Source organism: Zeus faber (assembly GCF_960531495.2).
Source record: "Zeus faber genome assembly, chromosome: 18".
NCBI classification, from domain to species: domain Eukaryota; kingdom Metazoa; phylum Chordata; class Actinopteri; order Zeiformes; family Zeidae; genus Zeus; species Zeus faber.
Window position 1 is genome coordinate 850,988 of NC_137210.1, and position 20,123 is coordinate 871,110.

Consider the following 20,123-nt stretch of genomic DNA (forward strand, 5'->3'; position numbering starts at 1 on the left):
AAAAAACTCTGAAAATTATAAACTTCATAAATGTAGAATTCATGGCAGAGCTGGTGTATTGGATTACATTTGTGTAATCAACATGTGTTGACTATCTCCCTCACACACACGGTTGATGTGCAGTAAATACATATCATTAGATAATACATAATGTATACCCATACCAATAGCCTATCCTGTTCATAGAATAGCTTTGCCCTTTTCGGCTATTTGTGTATATTTGGCAAATAGTATTTTTTTTTTTACTTTTTATTCTATTGTATTTTCTTTTTTCTCAGAATGTTGATCTGTTTTAATGCTAATCGTCTGTAGGAATGCATCAATGTCAAGGCACCTGGCGAAATTACACCTATATAAAACCACCCTTTCCAAGTCTGCGTCTCACCTTGTGCTATGGCTGCCAGTTTGCTCTTCTCCTCTGGGCTGAGTTGCAGCATGGTGTGGATCACTGGCAGCAGTGCTTGTCGTTCGCTACCTGAGCGCAAGAAGATGAACTGCAGCAGGACGTTCTTCAAGTACTCCATGTTCGCCACGCTCTTCTCTCGCTCCTGATTCCGTTCCAGGCGACGCACTTCGCTCTTCAGCAGCTAGGGGGCGACATACACAACCCTTCAGAACAGGTGGGGAACCCAGTTTCTTAAAAACAAATAAAAAGTATATATGCATACATCATTTGTAAATGCATTTTGCTTCTTTTCTTTGCATTTACTGTCACCATTTGACGGCCTTATTTTGATGCGAAGCACTTTGAGTTGCATGTGGTGTAGGAAAGGTGCAATACAAATAAAGACTCTGACAAGGGCCAAATTGTGGCTAGACGAATAGGTTAGAGCACCTCCAAAGTGGCAGGTCTTGTGGGGTGTTCCCGGTATGCAGTGGTTAGTACTTACCATAACTTGTCCAAGGAAGGACAACAGGTGAACCGGCAACCGGGTCATTGGTGCCCACGGCGCTTTGAAGTTGAAGTGCATGGGAAGCCAAGGCTCGTCGTCTGGTCCGATCTCACAGAAGAGCTACTGTAGCACCAATTGCTGAAAAAGCTAATACTGACTATGATAGAAAGGTGTCAGAACGCACAGTGCATCTCAGCTTGCTGCTCAGAACTGGACCATGGAGCAATGAAAGAAGGTGGCCTGGTCTGATGAATCACATTTTCTTTTACATCATGTGGCAAGGTGAATGTGTGTCGTTTACCTGGGGAAGAGATGGCACCAGGATGCACTATGGCAAGAAGGCAAGCCAGTGAAGGCAGTGTGATGCAATGTTCTGCTGGTAAACCTTGAGTCCTGGCATTCAAGTGGATGTTACTACCTATGTACCACCCAACTAAACACTGTGAGATGGGTCAGAGATGTTTTGGCAGCATGAGAGGGACCTGCACAATATTAGGCAGGTGGTTTTAATGTTGTGGCTGATTGGGGTGTGTGTGAGAGAGAATAAGTGTGTGTGTGTGTGTATATATATATATATATATATATATATATATATATATATATATATATATATAGGAAGCACAATGGTGCAAAAAAATAGAATTTCATAAGAATGGTAAAACACATTTAATTTATAGCACTTTTTTCACTCAAGATACATCACGTTAAACTAGAGCGATTCATACATTAAAAGCAATGAATCATATCACTTTTCAGAATCAGTACAAACTATTTTATTTTTTCCTTCAGTTTTTTGTTCTAGTTTATATTATTCTTATTCTCCATTTGTTCAGACTGTTAAAAATGTTTTTTTATGCCTATGGTCTGTAGTGAGATGCACCAAACGCCACCATAAGAAATTCCTCGTATATTTAATTGTACCTGGCGAATAAAACCGATTCTGATATATAATATGCTTTTAATGTATGAAACTCTCTCGATCTTTAACAGGTTTCTTTATGGGTCTTACCTTGATGTGTCTTGAGGAGCAAAGCGCTATAGAATTTCTAATGTATTTAGCATTTTAAAAGTATAATCATCCTTAATTTGTTCCATCGTGCTTCCCGTAGTTGACCAGACCAAAATGGCCGCGTCCTGTATCTGGGGCATAAGGTTAGCTTCACGAAACATATCTCGTGCCGACTTTTAATCCTTAGAAAAAAACCCCCCCAAAAAAACAAACAAACAAACAAACAAACGTGGAGGATGGGGTTGTATCGTTTGTTTTTTCGGACACCAGTGTATAACTTGGTGACGGTACGCGACCGACCATTAAACGTCCCGCAATGTATCGGTAACTTACTCAGAGAGATTAATCGAAACTACGCGCGCGGTATCTCCAGTAGCGCTCTAAAAAAAAAAAGGAGGAACGCTGCTGAGCGCCCGACGGCAACCAATTGACCGTCGCTTCTGCACGTCGACGCAGATTTCCAGAGACGTCGTTTTGTTCGAGCACGACCGAACGGACTTCTTCCGTCTCCTGGTGCTTTTCTGCGGAGGCCAGCTTCTCTTTTGGACCTACCTTGGGCACTTTGCATACAGCGGCCTCCGCGATACCGGGAAGGGACAGCGGCAAGCGACCGCGACCCTCGGATTTGGGGGCTTTGAGACGAACTTGGGATCGGACGCATGGAGGTACCGATTCACGTCGGGGTGCCTGGCGGTGGGAGGCGACATCGCGGGGCTCGGCGTCCTGCTTTGTCGATGCTCTGTCAGCCGGGTGGTCTTGCGTACAGGGGGTCGGGTGGTGACCGTCTGGACGCAGTCGCCGCTGGGATCCGCCAAGGGCCGACGGATGACCGTACCCCTGACCGACGTATCTTGCCACGCCCACAGACACGAGTCCCCCTCGTTCATTCCGCTCAGGATTAAAGGCCACATGTTCTTATATCTCTTAGACAAGGACGGGACGCTGAACGATCCAAAGTTGTTTGATATTACGGTTGGGGCTTATCGTCCACTTTAAGTTGAAATTACCGAAAATGCTGCCAAAATCAACGCCAGCATGTTTAATATAAAAAACCCCACAAATGAACTATCATTTCATGTCATCATGTTCTATCATTTTGAATAAAGTAACCTGTAATCTTGGCCCCATGGTTTCATGTGTGTATGTGAGACATACGGTGATTTGTTCCATAAGAACTGCATTTGTGGCCTCCGTCTCATGGAGAAGGCTGTTCATGTGCTCCATGCTGCGTGTTGCTGTGCTCAGCTTCTGGCTCAACTCTTCCTTTGTCGGCTCCACCATCCACACAAAGGGCTCTGCCAGCGAAATAAATGACAATGGCAATGAGCAGCGTTACCCATTAGGGAGACAAGACACATTTACGTTCCACAGATACTACTTATTAGTGACAAAAGGTTCAGCTTTCTTTGGATATCTGGCTCTTTTGTGTGGGGGTGGTTGTGTAGGCCTTTCAAGCATGTTGTGATTTAGTCTAGCTTTATTATACACTACTCACAAAAAGTTATGGATATTTGGCTTTCGGGTGAAATTTATGGAAAATGTAAAGTAGGGCATTTAAGTAGAAGCATGCAATGGTGATTTCATCATCTCAAACAATTTATTAAAACAAAAGCCAACAACAGTGGGTATACCACAACAAAAAATGTCAATGTCTCAATAACTTGTCATGTGCCCTTGAGCATCAATTACAGCTTGACAACGACATCTCATGCTGTTCACAAGTGGACTTATTGTCTGCTGAGGCCTGGCCCCCCCACTCTTCTTGAAGGGCGGCCCTCAGGTCATTGAGGTTCTAGGGTACAGAGTTACAAGCCTCTACACGGCGACTCAGCTGATCCCATAGGTTTTCTATGGGATTCAGGTCTGGAGAAAGTGTGGGCCACTCCATTTGAGGTGCCCCAGTCTCCAGCAGCCGTTCCCTAAGGATGCGACCTCGATGAGCTGGAGCATTGTCGTCCATAAAGATGAAATTAGGCCTGTGTTGTTCATGCAGGGGCACAATGACTGGATTAATGATGTTATTCAGGTAGTATGGGCTTGTCACTCTGCCATTCACAAAGTGTAGGGCAGTTCTGTATTGACTAGACACACCTGCCCACACTGTGTGTGTGTGTGTGTGTGTTGTGAGTTCCGGGATCTGGGGTCGCCTTGTTATTAAATAAATAAATAAATAAATGATAATCAGAATTATTCTACTCTGTGAGGTAAGTGCTGGAGGTACGTAAGTTCAGGTGAGTTCCATTTAGGAGGATTTAAATGTATATTTAATACAACACAGTCAATTAATTCTATTATATAATTATAGAACCCAGAATCACGATTGTGGCGCCTCCCCTTGCGGCTGCCTGCGTGAGCACCTTGTGTCGATTACGCACATTTTGGTATGTTTTAGTATTTTTAGAGCTTATAGAGCTTATTGTGCGTAATCACCAGGTGTCATGACATTTCACTGCATATATGTATGACCGTATGTATATGTATGTGACAAATAATCTCTTGAACTTGAACTTGAACTTGAACTTAATGATGTTATTCAGGTAGTATGGGCTTGTCACTCTGCCATTCACAAAGTGTAGGGCAGTTCTGTATTGACTAGACACACCTGCCCACACTGTAACACCACCACCACCAAAGGCTCATCTGATGACAACAGTGGCTGATTCATAGTGCCCTCCTTGACGTCTCCAATGTCGTTGGCGGCCATCATTTCTGCTCAGCGTGAATCGACTTTCATCAGAGAACAGCACTGAGGCCCACTGGTGCCTTGTCCGGCGTAAATGCTCCCTGGCCCGTGCAAGACGATGATGCCTGCGCCTGGTGGTGTGGTCAGGTACCCTTGCAGGTCATCTAGCACGCAGACCACGCTGATGTAAACGGTTTTGAATGGTCTGACGTGACACTTAGGTGCCCCTCACCTCCCTTAAATGTGCCTGGAGTTGAGTGGCATTCATCATCCGCTTCCGCAGGGCACTGTTCACAATGAAGCGCTCATCAGTGTGGGATGTGGCCAAAGGACGTCCACTTCTATGCCTTTCTGTGACTCTTTCAGTCTCTCTGTATCTCTGTTGCAACCTGCTGATGACACTCTGTGACACTCTAAGCTCAGTGGCCACTTCCCTCTGAGAACATCCTGTTTGAAGCCTCGCAATGGCGAGGTACTGTTGATCAGTTGTTAGGTGTCGTCTTGGTCTCATGATGTCAAAATGTGAACAGCATGATGAAGAGGACTGTTTAAATACCAATTCTAATTGAACCAGGAAATGTATTGGTCGACTCATGGATCAAACACCTGTTTTTGCCGTTCAGCTCCTTGTTAGAGAACAGCAAGTTGTGCAAAAAGTACTGAAACATTGAACAGTTGGACATGTGCATTCAAAAGTTTAGAGAAGGTCAAATTAAGTTCACCTGTAAAGGTTATAGTGCATTTTAGGTTCATCCTGAAATTTCACCCGAAAGCCGAATATCCCAAAATCACCATTGCATGCCCTACTTTCATGATAAAATATCACTGTAGCGTGAACTTTTTACATTTTACATAAATTTCACCCAAAAGCCAAATATCCCTGACTTTTTGTGAGTAGTGTAAAAGATTTAAAAATAAATGTTAAACTTTTTTTTCCCAAAAACTTTTCAAGTACAACTGTCAAGTATAAGCAACATTATATTTCCAAATTATGTAAGTGATGGTATGCAACTACTAGTGACAAAAGCACCTTGAGGTTCATCACAAGCATTTTCAAAGTATTGCTGTGCAAAATATTCCTATATTCCTAATATTCCTGTTAACATCAACGTGCTTAAGACAGATGAACATAAACAAAACACCTTGCTTTGGGTCCGGGGAAGTGAGGAGCTGCTCCAATGAGGGCAGTGGTGAGTGTGCAGGAGAGGGGGTCTCTATCTCCGTGGTCTCCATGCCTTCGCCCTCCTCCCGGGCCATGGACTGAAGGTCTCCGAGGCCCAAAATACCCGGCCCACCCTGGCCATGCTCTTGGTTTCTTCGCTGTGGGTCAGACACCGGGAATTTTCGAGTGGACTGGATACATGTTGATCCTGAGAGGAGCGGGGGTGAGGTGGAAGCGGCTGGGGTGGGGGGTTTCAGAAGGAGAGCAGATTAACAGGTGTTTGAGCGCAGGCAATTTTCATTGTGATGGTAGAGGGCACTAGACGCACAAGATCAGGACAGATCGATAAGAGGTTGAAGCGAGACAGAACGAGAGAGAGAGAGGATGGATAAATAGTGTGTATGTGTGTGAAACAGCGAGATGGAAAGAGTGGGCGAACCAATGACACTGATTGATGTACCAGAGGTAAACCAGGAGTCAACCTCCCCCAACCCCACAAACACCTTCCTCCCCACGTCAACGCTTGCACTGTTGTCTTCCCAGCCTGCATTCTGCTGAGAATACTAAGTCAATTAGATACATCCCATATGTATAGTACCAGTCAAAGGTTTAGACACACCTACTCGTTCAAGGGTTTCCCCTTTTTTCCCCATTTCATATATTGTAGAATTACAGTGAAGACATCACAACTAAGAAGTAGCCACCCTTTGCCTCAATGACAGCTTTGCAGACTTTTGGCATTCTCTCAACCAGCTTAATAACCTGACCTGACCTGGAATGCTTTTTAATTTTTAATTAAATGCTTTTTAATGCTTTTTAATTAGCAGGTGTGCTGTGTTAAAAGTTAATTTGTGGAATTTCTTTCCTTTGTGCATTTGAGCCAATCAGTTGTGCTGTGACAAGGTAGATTTGGTATACAGTTAATAGTGCAATTTGGTTATTGTAGTATCAAATCAAAGTTTATTTATATAGCACATTTTGAAACATCCACAGTTGACCAAAGTGCTGAACAGGCTTGAAATATGAAATACATAAATAATTTAGAAGCACCATAGGAATGCAGTAAAACAGTTATACAGTGGTACCTCGATTTACAACTGCATCTACTTACGACTAATCCAAGGTACGAGTGGTGATAGTCGCAAAAATTTGTATCAACTTGCGACCGACTGCTCCAAGATATGACTGTGAAAATTTGCAGTTGGCGCGTCGGCAGCCAGTCAGCAGCCAGTCAGCAGCCAGTCAGCAGGCGACCTACATCATGTGTGCATGTAGTTCATGGCTTATCGATATTTTTTTCATATTTACTGTGTTTGTGCTGTGTATTTTGTTTATTTTCACCCTTCATGATTTCGTAATTTATATGGGAAAAATTGCTTTGCCATACGACTGTTTTAACATACGACTAATTACAGTCGTAAGTCGAGGTACCACTGTATCAGATAGCTTAAATTAAAAAATTATATAGAAAATAAAAATAAAAGAATAGAACCGTCCACGTAAAAATTAAGATAAACAAATTATAAAAAAATAAAATAAATACAAATAAATAAAATAAAGGAATAATATAAAAAAAAAAATATCAATAAACAAGTGCGGCACACAGACAAAGCCTTCACATTGACTGGTTGCTCAAGGGGAAGAATAAAAGTGTTTCTAACAGTGACTTCAAGGTTTCTATGGTATGGGCAGATCTTATGTGTATCTGCAAGGTATTCCAAAGATTAGGGGCCACCACTGCGAATGCGTGGTCTCCATGTATACTGTTTGTGTGTGTGGAGATATATATATATATATATATATATATATATATATATATATGAAGAAAAGATGAAGAAGAAACAGTCTTTATTTGTCACACAACACACCACACTACAACACATGCTTGCACACACACACACACACACACGCACCAGCTTTGGATGGTGGCCGGTGAAATGGCTCCTCTGCTTTTAACCCATCCTGGCCTGTCCTTCCTCCGGGGCCACAGCCAGGAGCAGTGGGCAGCATACGTGGACGCGCCCGGGGACCAGGTGATAAGTGTCCATCGCTGGTCAGACGATGATGGGTGCATGTTTTTTTGGGGGGTCCTTACTAACGTGAGGTGGAGGAAACCCCTTGTGAGCACGGGGAGAACATGCAAAGTCCACACAGAAAGGCTCCTGTTTGGGAGATAACCCGCCAGAGCACGGTGCCAACAGCGCCCCAGGCGGGAATCGAACCCAGGACCTTCTTGCGCGCGCACACACACACACACACACACACACACACACACACACACACACACACACACACACACACACACACACACACACACACACACACACACACACACACACACACACACACACACCGGTCATTTTATTAGGAAACACCTTGCTAGTACCGGGTTCGACCCCTTTTGCCTTCAGAACTGCCTTAATTCCTTATGACATAGATTCAACAAGGTGTTGGAAACATTCCTCAGAGATTTTGGTCCATAATGACATGATAGCATCACGCAGCTGCAGCAGATTTGTCAGCTGCACATCCATGTTGCGAATCTCCCGTTCCACCACATCCCAAAGGTGCTCTATTGGATTGAGATCTGGTGACTGTGGAGGCCATTGGAGTACAGTTAACTCATTGTCATGTTCAAGAAACCAGTTTTAATGATTTGAGCTTTGTGACATGGTGCATTATCCTGCTGGAAGTAGCCATCAGAAGATGGGTACACTGTAGTCATGAAGGGATGGACATGGTCAGCAACAATACTCAGGTATGCTGTGTGGTTTAAACCATGCTCAATTGGTACTAAGGGGCCCAAAGTGTGCCAAGAAAATATCCCCCACACCATTACACCACCACCACCAGCCTGAACTGTTGATACAAGGCAGGATGGATCCATGCTTTCATGTTGTTTATGCCAAATTCTGACCCTACCATCTGAATGTCACAGCTGAAATCCAGGCTCATCAGACCAGGCAACGTTTTTCCAATCTTCTATTGTCCATTTTTGGTGAGCCTCTGCGAATTGGAGCCTCAGTTTTCTGTTCTTAGCTGACAGGAGTGGCACCCGGTGTGGTCTTCTGCTGCTGTCGCCCATCTGCTTCAAGGTTCGACGTGTTATGCGTTCAGAGATGGTTTTCTGCATACCTTGGTTGTAACGAGTGGTTATTTGAGTTACTGTTGCCTTTCTATCGTCTTGAATCAGTCTGCCCATTCTATTCTGACCTCTGACATCAACAAGGCATTTTCATCCACACAACGCTCAGTGGATATTTTCTCTTTTTCGGACCATTCTCTGTGAACCCTAGAGATGGTAATGCGTGAAAATCCCAGTAGGTCAGCAGTTTCTGAAAAGCTCAGACCAGCCCGTCTGGCACCAACAACCATGCCACGTTCAAAGTCACTTAAATCCCCTTTCTTCCCCATTCTGATGCTCGGTTTGAACTAAAACAAGTCATTCTCACCATGATGCACTAAATGCAATGAGTTACTGCCATGTGATTGGCTGATTAGCTTTTTGTGTTAACAAGCAATTGAACAGGTGTATCGAATAAAGTGACCAGTGAGTGTACACACACACACACACACACACACACACACACACACACACACACACACACTCTTGATGCATACAAGGCTTGGTAATTCAATGTTTTCACTTAATACATCTTTTGAATGGACCTCTATGGGAATCTACGTTCCAGTTAACGCTTACCCTAGTCCTAAAAAAACGCAAGGGGTTTAGTAGCCAAAACACACCTTACAGGCTCTGTAAGGGCATTTTGATCGAGAAGGAGAGTGATGATGGAGTGGTGTGTCAGATGACCTGGCTTCCACAAGCACCCGACCTAAACCTAATTGAGATGGTTTGGGATGAGTTGAGTGCAGAGTGAAGGAAAAGCTGCCAACAATTGCTCAGCATAGAGTATGTGGGAACTCCTCCAAGACTGTTGGGAAAGCATTCCAGGTGACTACCTCATGGAGCAGCCTGAGAGAATGAAATGCCAAGAATACAAAGCTGTGATAAAGGCAAAGGGTGGCTACTTTGAAGAATCTAGAATATATTTTCATTTGTCCAACACTTTTTCAGTTACCACATAATTCAAAATATGTTATTCCATAGATTTGATGTCTTCAATATTATTCTGTAGTTTATGTAGAAAATAGTAAAACAACAAAATAAATCCTCGAATGAGTAGGTGTATTTAAACCTTTGATTTGTACTTTGGTGGTTGGGTTGAGTACCGAGACCCAGTATTAAATGGGCCCCGGGGCTAACTTATTGAAGATCATAGTGTCGATAAGCTCTGACTGGTACTGTTAACAGTATTGGAGAAATTAAGAAATAGATTTTCTATGTATTTAGGCTATATAACACATTTCTAACTTGCAAAAACATGAAGATATTTGTCTCAGAGGCATTTTTGCTATTATCAGACTAGACATCTCTCCTCTCTCTCTTTCCCGCCCAACTGGAGCGTATGTGCGAGGGGGCCGGGGTGGACTCCCTCTGCATGGCTCTCACACACGCATGGAGACCCTGCTCTGAGTGAGTGACAATGATCGAGAGAATTAAATGCTCAAACGTCTGGTTAAATTTCACTAGAGTCAATGCCAACTATGCTCGTTACCAATAGTGCAACCAGTCTTTTGCATGTAAGGGAGGAAACACATGCAATCTTTCGCAACATCTATCAAAAGTGCATCACATACACACAGAGAAATACACCGTTTTCGACTGCATAATAATCAACGGGGATGCAGGGCGAGCGCAGATTGCGCCCCCTCTCCATGCTTAATGCGCAGAAAATAAAGCAGTGTTAATTCTGCTCTTAATTTGTTTTAGTTTTTCTCTCAAAAAAAATGAAAAGAACTGATAAGAGTACTTTTAAAGTACCAAATCAATAAGCAGTATGGGTAAGAGTAGCCGTACCATTTAAGTCTTAACGATATCCATCCCTACTGGTACAGTACATGTTTGAATTTGTGTACGTCTAATTCATTTTTTCTTTTTTATTTACTTGTTTTCGGCTTCTTGGTGTGTGTGTATGTATATCTGCAGTATGACGTTAATGATGCATATCTCCAGCGGCCACCTTGTGCACTGTGGCAGACAGGGAGTTCGAACACAAGCAGAATGTCATCACAAATACATGGTTAGACTCAAATGATAAGATAAGTATGCACGCACACACAGACGCATGGATATAAATCCATATTTTCAAAACTAAATGTGTGTGTGTGTGTGTGTATATATATATATATATATATATATATATAAAAAGATTTAAAAAAAAAAAACAAGTAACGCCACTGTGTTAGAAATGTAGTGAAGTAAAAAGGATTGATATTTGGCTTTGAAACATAGTGGAGTAAAAGACAGAAGTTTTTTAAACTGAATATACAAAAAAAACAAAACTGAAAAATGCCCTTAAGTACTTATACTTTGTTGCTTTTCACCACTGTCTATAGAAACGTCAATATATAGTGGCGATAGTGGCGATAGTGGCGCCGCCCCTAGCGGTCGCCTGCGCCGGCGCTCCTCCAATACATTTCTAACCTTGAACCACGTTTATCCCCTACTACAGTATCTACACAATTCAGTGTCGTGATATTTAAGGTGTGGCCAGGAAGCCCGATTTAATGTACCCCACCCTTACACATCAATGGATTGTTAACACACGCACTGGGAGGTAGGGCTGCACAACTAATCGTATATTAATCACAATGTTGATATTTGCCTCCACAATTAATTGATCGTGCCCAGAGAAGATCCTTTTTTCAATTTGTCCCCCATCTGCGCCGTCTCAGTGTATGATTCACAAAAGATATAGCACTAGTGTTGTTACAGTGAAAACACGCCCATAAAGTTTTGCAGCTGAGTGGAATTTGCCTTTTTTTTTTGTCTGCTGGCAATTATCAATGCTGCAAAGTAAATAATCCGTGCACGAGAGGGAGCCCACACAAGCACAGGATAGGCAGTTTTTTTCTGGCAAAAAAACTGCAGGTGAAATGCAACTGACCTTCTTGGGATAAATTATTTTATTTGGTGCCATGTGGTGGCATCCTTTTTTTAACTGTTATTTTATTTTTTTAGTAAAATGTCATCTATATATAGCTTTAAGAGACTGAATTAATGTGAAGAAAGTCCTATTTGATTCAAAGATTTGTACATTTGAGTTTATTTATAGGTTTTTAAACTACATAAAGGCTCCTAATTGGGAGATAACCCGCGCTGTTGGCACTGTGTTCTGGCGGCTTATCTCCCAATTAGGAGCCTTTCTGTGTGGAGTTTGCATGTTCTCCCCGTGCTCACATGGGGTTTCCTCCATCTAACATCAGTAAGGACCCCCACCAAAAACATGCACACATTATCGTCTGACCAGCGATGGACATATGGAACCAGGTCCCCCGGTGCGTTGTTGAATTCTGCCCACTGCTCCTGGCTGCCCCCCCCGGAGGAAGGACAAGCCAGGATGGGTCAAATGAAGAGGCCTCATTTTACTGGCCACCATCATGTGCATGTGTGTGTGTATGCATGCGTTGTAGTGTGGCGTGTCGTGTGATGATTAAAGACTCTTCTTCTTCTTCTTACACTATTATTGTGAAGGAAGTTTTCTGTTGATCTACAAAGTGCAATAAAATAATTGTGTTCTGCAAAATGGATGAATAATTGTGAAAAATAATCGTGATCACAATATTGGGCAAAATAATCGTGATTATCATTTTAATCATAATTGTGCAGCCGAACAAGGAGGCAGTGTTGCATTAAGCGAAGCAGAATGAGAGGGAAACAAAGAAGAAATGCGGCAACAAGGAACCATTTTCAACCCCAAAAACTGAAAGAATAAAAAAAAAAAAAGAAAAAACAAATCAGCCATGAGGCTCTTTGTTTAAGTTCCGTTTTGGGCGCTGGCCCCAAATTCGACTAGATCAGCGTTTGTTTGATGCAGAGATGCACCCAGATGTGAGCTAGGTTTCACCCAGAAATCTCCTTCTCTGCAGTCTGACACGGAGATGGATTTCTTTGCAAATCTTTAGCCTTACGGTCCTTACCGTTCTGTCTCTGCAAAGCGAAAAGCTGCTCCTCTAGCCTGCCCAGCTGGCCCTGCAGGGTCTCCACGGTGGCCCGGTGCTCATCCTGCAGATGCCTCACCTGCTCTCTGAAAGCCTGCCGCTGGTTCTCGGCCTGCGTCCGCAGCTCGGTCCGGGCCTGGTGCTGCTCTGAGCGCAAAGCCGTATTCTCCGACTGCACCAGGAGAAGCCTAAAACGGGATGGGGTAGTAGTGTTTTTTTATTCTGAAACTTTTTAATAGGGACTCCATATATCAGATATTTATTAAATGCAACACTTGAAGAGCTTTTTAAGACAAATGAACAACATTTTGAATTGTTTTTGGTCAAATTATCTCTCTTTAGTCATGTATTACAGGTAAGTGCAAAATTAAGTACGAAGGGTGGGTATTGGGTAGGATCTAAGTGATTCAGTTTCAATACAAAGGGTCACAATTCAATTCAATAGCAACATATATATAGATAAGATGGCTTACAATAGCCTATATCGATATATATTGATATTTTATAGATAATGAAAATTTTCCAATAGAATTGTAAATAGGATAACTTTTCAGTATAGCATCTGACAGGAATTACAATTTTTTTTCCACAGAACAAATTCAGTCTAACACAGAAATTGTATATTTTATTTACCTTCATTTAAGCAGAAAATGGTCGCATAACAACCAAACAAAGTAATGGAATTAGCAAAAATACATTTCCTGGTGACTGAAATGAACGGTTACTCATTTTTGTTACGAGTGGCTACACCAGTGCTTTTCAACTGATGTCAATGAAATTCTCACAAGAATCCATTAATTCTGTCCAAATAATTATTTTGATGGAATGCAGAGAGTAACCCAATCACATTCAATATGAATTTTCGCCTTGGACTTTAATTTAGTCCTCAGTAATTATCCATCCCTCCCAACTCCCGAGTCACCTAAAAGATTTGTTCAAATCATTTGCGAGTCTTGCATCACTACTACTAGGCTATAATAAAAGGCAATTATACAGTACATGTTAGGTAAGGTAAGGATAGTGGTGTGCCGTGTGATTATTTAATTGTTCAAGTTTGGAAACACTGGGCTACACGCCCAGGAGTATTGCCACAGGTTACACAACACAATTTTCAAAATGCAATAACTCTCACTACAATCTGTCCAACAATCAAACATTTAAATAGAAATTGGTTCATGTTATAGATTCCAGTTGTTTTTAATATAATTCATTTATTTCTAATAATAATTTTCAAAGTTCCATAGCTTTCACAATCTGACTCACCTCTCTCGGAGCTCGGCTTCCTTGGCGACAGTCTCCTGGAGGATTTTGTTGTGGCGGTCCAGCAAGGTGTCGTGTTCGTTCTGGAGCTGCTGGAGCTCTGTTGCGCTGGTCTGGTGTCTTTGCTGACTATCCACCAGTCTAGAGCGTAGCTGTTCCACCTGAGAGGACAGCTGCTCCCTGAAACATGACAAAGACACACATACACATAAATACCCACATGTTGACACCGTTTAAAATAATAGCACTGTATTCATTTTTCCAGCTTCTCAAAAGCATTATTAAGAGTAAGAGTTATTTAAGCAATACTTATGCCTTTTAAATTTACAGAAAAAATAAAATAATTAGATCTTAGTTGTTTTAAATGCAGCTACATTAGGAAATATTGTTGACTCATATTCATCACCATTTATCCATCCGCTAGGAGCAGTGAACTGAATTTCCCTAAAAACTGTAGTATGACTTTAATTTTGCAATTTCAATAAGTCACATTTAGATAATTTTCTGTAAAACTTAACTCTAACCAAACAAATACATTTTATAGAAATTGGTATCAAAAAAAAAAAAATTTAATAAATAAATAAAAGTTTGTCGCATTGTGTCACACTTACCTCTCTTGGTTGATGGAGTCTCGTTCAGTCTGTGCAGTCGTTTTGGTCTTCTGCTGTTTGAGGACATTGTGGACACGCACCTTGTAGCTCTCAAACTCCCCAGTTGTCGACAATAGTTCAGCCTGTGCATGGGTCACACACAGATAAGATATGATAATATGTGCTAATCAGTCACCTCAAATTAAAGGTTGCAATAATATATTTTTTAAATAAACTTCATTAAATACATACTACAAGTACAACAGAACAGTTTGGGCAAACAACTGATTTTAGCACCTAAAATTTTAAATTAGAGGTCATTCAATGTGTTCAAATCATGTGGTATTTTTGCAAAAAAAAAAATTCGAGTCCATTTAAATGGAAGGGGCGCAATACGGGGCATTGCTAATTGATTTCGTCGCCAGATTTCCAAAGTTATAAATTATCCAGAGGGCACATGACAATGCTGAACTCTTCAGTGAGATTTCGGACAGTTAAAAGGATATCGTCTGCTTATAGGTTTAGTTTGAATGTCTCTCTTCTTACAGGGATTACTCAATCCCGTGCTCAACTCTGCTTAGACAGGTTAGAGGATTTCAGTGGTCTTCAAACGAGGGTCCATTTTCTTTTAAATATCAAAATTATTTTTGTGTATAATGTAAATGAATTTGAGACAAAAAAAAACATATTGGGTAAACTCCAACCATTAACACTAGAACAGCTGCATTTGTTTTTCCTTCAGTAATTAGCTGAACGATTCACAGCTTCTGAAGTTATGGTGCATTCAAAATCCTCAGATTTTTGGGTAACGTATCTTGCGGTATCTGGCACCAAGACCGAAGCAGCAGTCCTGTAAGTTGCGAGGTGGGGCCCCCATGGATGAGGCTTGTTGTTCCAGTACTGTACATCCCACAGATGCTCGATCAAATTGAGATCTGCAGAATTTGGAGGCCAAGTCAACACCTTGAACTCCAGTTCTGAAGCTCACGTGCCCATTGTAAGGCAAAGCAAGGCAAGTTTATTTATATACACCGGTGCACATAAGTGGTGCGCAGGTGTGCATGCGCTGTCAAAATAAACAATGCACGTCAGATCAGATGTTGTAACGCGCGTTTGCGTACCTAAGATTTTGGTAATGAAACATTGGACTGCAGTGCAGAGTATAAGCCACTGCTTCTAGGACTTTCTCCATTTATCAAAATGTCCAAGAAGCAAGCGCAACCTCCAAAGAAACGCCAGACTGAACCTGAACCGCAAAAGACACGTGTGTTTTCGGAAAAGTGGCGGCAGGAGGTCGGCTGACTTCAAACGAATGACGCCCGCACCAAGATGTGGTGCAAACTATGCCGTGAAAATAACGCCTTTTATACAGGGAGTGAAAACGTCAATCATCCAGCTTTTGATAAGCAGGCGAATAGCAGAGAGCACCAGAAAGTAGTTCGAGTGATTGATAACAGGTGCAGCCAGGACCAGAGACCTAGTGGCCCGCTCAACAGATGGCAAGACAAACTGAATGAAGAACAGCAACAAGCACTGTGTAATGATTTTCTGTTGGCCTTTCACAAAGCGAAACATGCACGTTCTACGTGTTCATATGAAGAGGAAATTCTGCTTCTCAAGAGGCTTGGAGTTAACATCGGGACCGATTTTCATTCACAAGAAGCGTATCATGCAGAGCATCACACAGACCATAAATTTAGAATTGAGTGAAAAACTGAAAGCAGCTGAATTTTGGGGTGGATCCAAAGATATAACAAAAACAGAGCAGGAAATTGTGTACATTGTTTCTGTGTCCAGCAATGGAGAATTCAGCTCAGATTTCCTTGGATTAATTAATCTGGAGGCCAATCGAACAGCACAGGACATAGTGGACGGACTTGTGCAACTGTTCCATGCTTGTGGTTTAGCGGAATGGAAGACAAAATTGGTCTCAGTGTGCACTGATGGAGCCGCTGTCAACGTCATAATTTACAGTGGGGTCGTTCCCAAATTACGTCAGATGGTGGACATCGGGGATTCCCTTGTGCATATTCTGTGCACCGCCCACACCCTGGAGGGTGTCATGACATTTCACTGCATATATGTATGACCGTATGTATATGTATATGACAAATAATCTCTTGAACTTGAACTGCGCCAAGTCAGCTGATCGCACGGTCCCATACTGTGAGTCATTTAATCAATCCATCGAAAAGTTGCTAAGCTTTTACCTACAGAAAGGGGGTGCAAAACAAATTGCACAACTAAAGAAGATCTGTGAGGAGAAAGGCATTCGTTTTGTCAAACTAGGAAAGTTTCACAACATCAGATGGTCTGCATGGAGACAGGAGACTGTTGAAAGTATGGAGAATGTTACCAGCCATTCAGATTCAAGTGGCAACAAGTGATGCATTTTTGTTGTTTCCTAGCCAACATACTTGATATTGGGAACATTTTACAGTTCACCTCCCTCAGGTTTCAGCAAGAGAATCTGACTATTGGTGAATGCAAAGATGAGCTCATGGTTGCTATTGGACAGTTGACACTACTGATGGACAGTGAGGGCAAGAACAGGAAGGAGACTGTGTCACATGCTGATGCTGAGAAGGACAAGATTGATGTGTTGAGAGCTCTAATTCACGAGTTTTAAGGCAGATATGAATCCCTCAAGTCATGTGATCACTTTTTGATCCTGCAACTTGGCCTCTTTAAATGAAAGACCTCCTCAGTTTTGGCAACATAACACTTAGTAACATCGTTGAGAAATATGAAGCCAGCATGTCTGTTGACAGAGCCTCCACTTAAAGAGAGTGGATGCGTTTAAAGCAAGTAGGAAAACGTTTGGTCTCCTCTGTGCACGACCTGGTCAATATAGTGAAGACAAGCAACCCATGCAGTTTCTACAACATTCGGAAAGTCCTTCTGTTGTCCCTTACACTGCCCTTGAGCAGTGTGGCGATAGTGGCGCCGCCCCTAGCGGTCGCCTGCGCCGGCGCTCCGGTTTCTTTCTTACTCTTTAGTATTTTTTTCCTTTTTTTATCACAATGTTCGCCAGAAAAACATCAACAATTAACTCATACGGCCGTGATGCACTCATGGATATAAAAATTTCCCTAAACGAACAACTTTGGGACTTTTTATCCGTGGGAGCAGAGTGGCTGACGGAAATCCTACGCGGGAACACTCGCAACAACAACTACAACAACAAAAATGGAGTCGCTGTTCCACGAGCCGGCCCACGGAGGAAGCACCGAGGTAAACGAGGCGGCATTCGGGTCAGAATGAGGACGCAACCTTACCGTCCACCTCTGCCAAGCATCCTTCTTGCTAACGTCCAGTCCCTGGAGAACAAGATGGATGAACTTCGAGCGAGGATTCAATTCCAGCGTGACACGAGGAACTGTTGCGTCCTCTGCCTGACGGAAACATGGCTGAACCCACTGGTGCCGGATGAAGCCATACGTCCAGCCGAGGCCTTCTCCGTGTTCCGCGGCGACAGAACGGGAGAGTCGGGGAAATCCAAAGGTGGAGGCGTCTGCCTAATGGTAAACAACCGCTGGTGTAACGCCAACAACACCAAATTCCTCTCCCACTCGCCGAACCTGGAACAGCTGACCATACTATGCCGTCCATTTTATCTCCCCCGGGAATTCAGCACGGTCATCATTACAGCCGTTTATATCCCACCGCAAGCGGACACCGACGCAGCTCTGTCGGTTCTGTACGATGTGTTGTGCGGATTTCAGAACAGACATCCCGACGCGGCTGTGGTGGTGACTGGGGACTTTAACAGGGCCAACCTTAAAAAAGTTCTGCCGAATTTCCACCAACACATCACGTGTGCCACCAGGGGAAACAGAACTCTGGACCATTGTTACACTCCTTACAAGAACGGATACAAGCCCGTCTCGCTCCCTGCTTTCGGGAAATCAGATCACGCCGCGATCTCGCTGCTTCCTGTTTACAGGCCTCTGATCGCGCGGGATCTGGTGATGACGAGGGAAGTGAAGCGGTGGACGGACCAATCAGAGGCTGCGCTTCAGGACGCTCTGACTGACGTAGACTGGGACATGTTCCGAGCGAGTTCAAGTGACGTCAGCGAGTTTACGGAGGTTGTAGTGAGTTTTGTGGCTACGCTCGCGGATGAAATCGTTCCCACGGTGAAAGTTCGGATATTTCCAAACCAGAAACCATGGGTTGATAAATCCATCCGCTGCGCTCTGAATGCGCGCACGGCCGCTTACAACGACGGACTTGTATCTGGCAACATGGACAATTACAAAGCGGCGTCGTACAATCTGCGGAGGGCGGTGAGGGACGCTAAACGGACGTACAGAGACACTGTGGAGCTGCAGATGGAGCGGGGGGACACAAGACGCTTGTGGGAGGGGCTGCGAACAATAACAAACTACAAGAGCAGCTCCTCCCCAGCCACGAGTGTGGACGCCTCCCTGGCCAACCAACTGAACTCCTTTTATGCGCGGTTCGAGTCTGGCAGCAGCACCGCTAGCTCGCCGGCTAATTGGAGCTACACCGCTGGGGACGAGCGCGCACTCTCAGTGTCCGTGCACAAGGTCAGGAGGGCTTTGATGCGGGTGATCACCAGGAAAGCTGCGGGCCCAGATGGCATATCTGGACGAGTACTGAAGACCTGTGCTAACCAGCTAGCTCCGGTGTTCACCACAATATTCAACATCTCCCTGGCTGAATCAGTGGTCCCATCCTGCTTCAAGAGGTCCACCGTCGTTCCTGTCCCGAAGATCGCCTCTCCAACCTGCCTGAATGACTACCGTCCGGTGGCCCTCACCTCGGTGGTCATGAAGTGTTTCGAGAGGCTGATTAAGGATTACATCTGCGCCTCCCTCCCCCGCACCTTGGACCCGTTGCAGTTCGCGTACCGGCAGAACAGATCCACGGATGACGCGGTCTCTCAGGTACTGCACACCACGCTCACGCACCTGGATGGCCAGAAGGGGGCCTATGTGAGAATGCTGTTCATTGATTATAGTTCAGCTTTCAACACCATCGTCCCCACCAGACTGGCTGTCAAGTTGTTGGAGCTCGGATTGAATGGTCCGCTGTGCACCTGGATCCTGGACTTCCTCACAGGCCGCCCCCAGGTGGTCAAGGTGGGGAAGTACATGTCAAGCTCCCTCACCCTGAACACAGGATCCCCCCAGGGCTGCGTCCTCAGCCCCCTACTGTACTCCCTGTACACACATGACTGTGTGGCCAGGTCCAGCTCCAACACCATCATCAAGTTTGCTGATGACACCGTGGTCGTGGGCCTGATCACCGACTGCGATGAGAAGGCCTACCGTGAGGAGGTGGCTGACCTGTCACTCTGGTGCCAGGACAACAGCCTCCACCTGAACGTCAGCAAAACCAAGGAGCTGATTGTGGACTTTAGGCGTGGATCACAATCGAGGACGCACGCGCCCTTTTGGATTAATGGGACTTCTGTCGATAGGGTGAGCAGCTT

General features: G+C 43.8%; 2 protein-coding genes across 2 annotated transcripts in view; one reads left to right on the forward strand and one right to left on the reverse strand.

Annotated features, from left to right (window-relative positions):
* The window catches only part of gcc2 (GRIP and coiled-coil domain containing 2), a 55,025-nt gene that overhangs the window by 1,232 nt on the left and 33,670 nt on the right, over positions 1–20,123 (reverse strand). The window contains exons 13-18 of the mRNA XM_080018544.1: positions 14,684–14,805; positions 14,076–14,252; positions 12,792–13,000; positions 5,728–5,985; positions 3,058–3,197; positions 386–587 (exon numbers count right to left, since the gene is read on the reverse strand). Coding sequence (XP_079874670.1) covers positions 386–587; positions 3,058–3,197; positions 5,728–5,985; positions 12,792–13,000; positions 14,076–14,252; positions 14,684–14,805 — 1,108 coding nt within the window. The remainder of the gene's footprint in view (positions 1–385; positions 588–3,057; positions 3,198–5,727; positions 5,986–12,791; positions 13,001–14,075; positions 14,253–14,683; positions 14,806–20,123) is intronic.
* tmem223 (transmembrane protein 223) lies at positions 1,166–2,898 on the forward strand (the record flags this gene model as incomplete). Its single annotated transcript, XM_080019201.1, has 2 exons — positions 1,166–1,175; positions 2,297–2,898. The coding sequence occupies 2 exons, from the start codon at positions 1,166–1,168 to the stop codon at positions 2,896–2,898; spliced, it is 612 nt and encodes a 203-aa protein (XP_079875327.1).